This window comes from Ascaphus truei, chromosome 3, assembly GCF_040206685.1.
Source record: "Ascaphus truei isolate aAscTru1 chromosome 3, aAscTru1.hap1, whole genome shotgun sequence".
Lineage (NCBI taxonomy): Eukaryota > Metazoa > Chordata > Amphibia > Anura > Ascaphidae > Ascaphus > Ascaphus truei.
Window position 1 is genome coordinate 422,315,722 of NC_134485.1, and position 5,596 is coordinate 422,321,317.

The window sequence follows — 5,596 nt, forward strand, 5'->3', positions numbered from 1 at the left end:
TGCGTTTTTTTAGAGTTCTCCACCAACCGGGACTGAAACGTTGATACATTAAAAACCTTTATATTGGAGTGCCAGATTTGATTATTACCACAATTACGCTTCAGCCGTCCCAAAATCTGACATGGTGGCCACTGGTGGATGTTACAGTAATCGTTTTTTGGAGGGTTTTTTGTACCTTTGCTGGCTCCCTGGTCACATTAGGCACTTTATTGTAGCTCTGCCCTGGTCACTGCAATACTGGGTATTCATTGATGTTGCAATATGAAACAACAGTTGGAAATGGTAATGAATTTGTCACATAGTAAAGTTCTTTCACTTTGTTACAAGTGTAGCACCCTCCTCCCCCTCTAAGGGAGATCATGTAGCTACCTACTGTGTTGTGGTGCTGGTACATACCTGTTGGTGTTACAGAAGTCCTGAGGGCCCCACGATGTTGTGGGGAGACATCAGACTTTCAGCTGGTTGTTCTGTAGCCAGTGCAGCGCCTCCATCCCATGAAGATTTGGGGCAGTCAGGATGGTCCCCACAGGCAACTCTTTTCAAAGACCACACCATGGAAGTATAACCGGAACTTTATTTGGTACAGCAACATTATCATTCTCCATTCCCCTGAAGGCAGTACCCAGGGCTTGAGGCCCTAAGCACCCCTCCTCAGCACACCATACCTCCTATCCAGGAGAGGCTCTACTAGTGCTTTCTCCACACAGGGAGGTCAGCACCAAACTCCTCCCAGAAACACTTGCTCTAACCTCTAGAGGAAAACCCCCTCCTTCCCAGAGGATTGGCTTGTAAGCCGGCCTCCTATACAATAACATAACTAGGCCCTGCAGGATTTATTGCCCTCTCTTTACTGGGACTTACGGTGCTGGAGGGACCGGAGAATTAGTAGCCCAGGGGTACTTGGCTACACCCTCCTCTCTGGTTTTAAAATCCCTCACGACCCCGCATGAGGGCATAACATCAGACCACATTTTTATATAATATAAATACAATGGTAATAACATTATAACATTGGCATAACTGATTTCACCCTGGATGGAGGAACCCTTACTCTATTATAACAGTACTTAACAGTCAGTAATTGAGAGTGGTTCCCAGACAGATCACTGGTGGGAGGAAGGCCGGTTCACTCCTGAGCAGGAGGCTCAAATTATGCGGGAGCGTCGCGCTAAGATGGAGGCAGGTCTTTTCTCTTCTCCAGGGGAAGATGAACCGGTTAGTGAGTCTCTGTGGGAGGGACCCATATACTGGGTATTGCCAGGTCAATCATATGGGTATAATTTAATCAAAAGCAGCAGCACTGATAGGGTCCTTGTCCAGAAATTTAGACAGGAAAGATATGACTACCCCTACCTGCCAGAATCGTTAATGCGGTCAGCAGATATCTACCAGGAGGAGTGGGTGCGCGCAGCCATACTAGATTATATGATAGTAAGGACCAGCAGTAGTATGAATTACAGGGAAGACAGGGCCTGCTATTTAATGAAAGTGTGGCAGGTAGGCCGCAATATCCACTTAGACCGGGTGGAGGATATTGGGGAGTCTGGACTCAAGCGCTGCTATCCTTTAACGGTACGGATAGTGAAGGGAACCTTGTGCGCAAGCCAGATCCAGCCCACTATTACTGACCGGTCATAAGTACTGTTATACTAGAGTAAAGATTTCTCAATTAAGGGTGGAATCAGTTATACAATGTTATAATGTTGTTAACATTGTATTTTTTCTATTATATAAAAATGTGGAGTGATGTTATGCACTCATGCAGGGTCGTAAGGGATTTCAAAACCAGAGGGAGGGTGTAGCCAAGTACCCCTTGGTTACTAATTCTCTGGCCCTTCCAGCACTGGAAGTCCCAGTAAAGAGTGGGCAGTGTTGGGAGCAAATCCTGCAGGGCCTGGTTATGTCATTATATGTATGTTAGCTAATACAGTTCAGGATTAACCTGTTATTACAGAAGTTTATGGTTGATAGGAGACCGGCTTACATGCCACTCCCTTGGGATGGAGGGTTTTTTCCCTCTAAAGTTTCAATTCAGCAGTTAGTTATGTGCTCATCTCCCTGCGTTGAGGAAGCACCAGTAAAGCCTCTCCGGGACAGGAGTGGGCTAAGGCCTTGCCCTGTTAGGGGGTAAGGTGTGCTAAGGAGAGGTGCCTAGGGCCTCAAGCCGTGGTACTGCCTTCAGGGATATAGAGATCTTTGATGTTGGCTGTACCAAATAATGTTCCAGTTATACCATCCCTGGTGTGATGCTTGATTCTGAGCACTGAACTGAGTTGCCTGTGAGGACCATCCTGGCTGCCCCAGGATTCTCATGGGATGGAGGCTCTGTGCTGACTACGAACGACCAGAGGAAAGCCTGACCTGATGTCTCCCCACAACATCGCGGATCCCTCAGGCCTTCTATAACACCAACAGGTATGCACCAGAACACACAATGGGTAGCGACATGATCTCCCTTAGAGGGGGGGGTGAGGGGGAAGGTGCTACATAAGAACAGAAAACAGCATTTGGAAGAGGAGGTCTCAATAAAAATCATAGCGGTTTTACGGGCGCTGGTCCGCTCCCATATTTGCTACATTTGTATAGCACCATGTATACTCCAAAAGAGTAATTAAAGAGAGAAAACCTGTTTTTAGATATATTGGCAACATGAAACATTAAACAATATGTGATTTAAGCGGGAACCAAACAACTAATTTCCATGTTTTCTTTTCCTTTTTATAGGAGCCGATATCCCAGTGAGCAATAACAATGGAAAATTCCACGTACCCGCATCCTTCCATGCTCAGAATGATTGGCTTTGGTGAAATGACAACAGTAAAATATCTGTACAGTATCATAGCTTTGGTTGGCTATGTGATGACCATTCTATCCAATGGTGCAGTGATCACTGCTGTAGCGTTACACAGAGGTTTGCAAGAGCCAATGTTTATCTTCATTTGTGCGCTGTGTATAAATGGACTCTACGGCAGCACTGCTTTCTTCCCCAGTCTAATTGCCAATCTACTTTCAGAAATACAAACAGTTTCTTACATTGGCTGCTTGACTCAAGTGTTTTGCATTCATACTTACATGGGATGTGAACTAACCATATTAGCAGTTATGGGATTTGATCGCTATGTATGTATCTGTAACCCTCTAAGATACAACAGCATAATGTCCTTAACCACAGTTTTCAAACTGATTGCTGCAGCCTGGTTGTATGTTATTATCCTATTTACCATACACTTTATATTGACAATTCGGCTTCCTCTGTGTGGCTCGGTCATAGAGAAGATCTACTGTGACAACTGGTCTGTAGTAAAACTCTCCTGCATTAATACAGCAGTGAACAATATCTATGGCCTCTTCATCACTGCGATAAGTATTGTGTTGATGCCAGTGCTGATCTTGTACACTTACTTGCAGATTCTAAGAGTGTGCATCAAAGCCTCAGAAGACACCAGAGCCAAAGCCTTGCACACCTGCACTCCTCATCTGATAACTCTCATCAACTTTGCTACTGATGTACTTTGTGAGATACTCCTCCACCGTTTAAAATCTACCATATTACCTTATGAACTGAGGATAGTCATGTCCGTGCAGTTCCTTGTGGTGCCACCACTACTGAATCCTCTTATCTATGGGCTGAAAATGAAGGAAATAAGAGTGAAGATAGCAAAGTTCCTGCGTCCAAAACGCATCACAGCACAGAGTATGAATACAAGAAATGTATGGGCACTCTGATTTTTAAAAGGGTATTCAGGCCAACATGGCCCGAGTAGAACTACTAAATGCAGTTACATTATATCTATGGATGCAGTAGACACTGGGCTGATGGGTTGCCACTATGTCATATGTACCCTCATGTATCTGTGCTATCTACAGTATGTACAATACTTAGGCCAAAATATACTAAACAGTCAATATATTTGGCTATATGCTTCTATATTTCATGCCTCCTTCTAATGGCCCTGCTTCATGTCCCCTCTGCATGTACAGTATGTAGCTATTGTTCAGTTGGCACTGACATTTATATCTCAGCTATTACCTTTCTATTAAAGCTCTGCCTCCTGCCTAATACTCTGAGCATATTATCGTACGGTACAGTATGTTGAAATCAATATGAAATCAATAAATATCAATAATATTCTAGTATACTGCAGTTCAATTTAATATTCACAAATAATCAAGAAATTAAAAATATGACTGTACTGTACATGCCTGTGTGTGTTTCTGTAATATATGTTTGACTGTGTGTCTATGTGTGCACATCTGCCTCTCTACGTCTCTGTCTATTTATCTGCATAGGCCTGTACATGTGTGTTTTTGTATATATGTACATCTGTAGTTACTGTATCTGTGTGTCTGTGTCTGTTTATATGTATGTGATTTTTTTTTTGTTTTCCAACAGATTATTTGATCTCACAAATTATTTAAGGTGGTGAAAGACAGTTTCCCTTACTGGGGGATATATACCACAGGGCTCTAGGTCCCTGAAACAATATGAGAGATCAAACAAGCTGTTAGGAGATGAAAATAAAAATTGCCTGACATAATTGACAAATAAATGTATGCAGAATCAAAACTAGCTTCCCAAAAAGATTTATAGTACTGTAGTTAGGCAATATAATTTAAACTCTGCTTTATATTATATACAGATGCTGTGCGTGACAATGTCCCCCCAGAATAATACAACATTTCCCATCATTGCATAGATGTTTGTAAGGGGCAGATCTCCAAATCCAGTTTGTTTATATGGCACGAATAGGGGAAAGTATTAGGTGTCTGACATTTTCATATACAGGCATACCCCGGTTTAAGTACACTCACTTTAAGTACACTCGCGAGTAAGTACATCTCGCTCAATAGGCAAACGGCAGCTCACGCATGCGCCTATCTGCACGTCCTGAACAGCAATACTGGCTCCCTACCTGTACCGAAGCTGTGCGCAAGCGGGGAGACTATAGAGCCTGTTATAAATGCCTTATTTACATCAGTTATGCACGTACTGTACATGACGATTTCAGTACAGTACATGCATCAATAAGTGGGAAAAAGGTAGTGCTTCACTTTAAGTACATTTTCGCTTTACATACATGCTCCGGTCCCATTGCGTACGTTAATGCGGGGTATGCCTGTACATATATATAATATATATATATACACACATTTGAAAATAGGTATTATAACAGATTTAGTTCGGTCCTCCCTTTATCCCTCCTCCTGTAGCGGGGAACCGGACAGCAGGTAGGGAGGTTGTAGGGTGACCTAGTCGCCAGAGTGCCTCGGCGGGTAGACGGTAAGGGCACCACCATTTTCTTTGTCCTCACGCATGCCCAGGAAAGGTTCACGCAGGCGCAAATGGTAGCTAGAGTTGCAGCGGCCATCTTGCTACTCCTCGTGCATGCGCAGTAGCTTAGGAACGGCGGCCATTACACCCAAGGGCTCCGCGAAGGACTACAAGCCCCATTAGGCATAAGGGCTGAGAGTCACATGCAGGCACAAAGCCAAAAGAGTAATGACAAGAAAAACACATCACAAAAATCTCATAGTGAAGTGAGTTCGAGTAAATATTGTTTTATGTAAGGGTAAGTATTCTGCGTACATAAAATCA

The 5,596-nt window shown here is 43.4% G+C and overlaps 1 protein-coding gene across 1 annotated transcript; it reads left to right on the forward strand.

Moving 5' to 3' along the window:
• The first annotated feature begins 2,751 nt into the window (after positions 1-2,751).
• LOC142490830 (olfactory receptor 52E4-like) lies at positions 2,752-3,726 on the forward strand. The gene has a single exon (XM_075593251.1). It carries the CDS (start codon positions 2,752-2,754, stop codon positions 3,724-3,726), a length of 975 nt encoding a protein of 324 aa, XP_075449366.1.
• Positions 3,727-5,596: the final 1,870 nt, after the last annotated feature.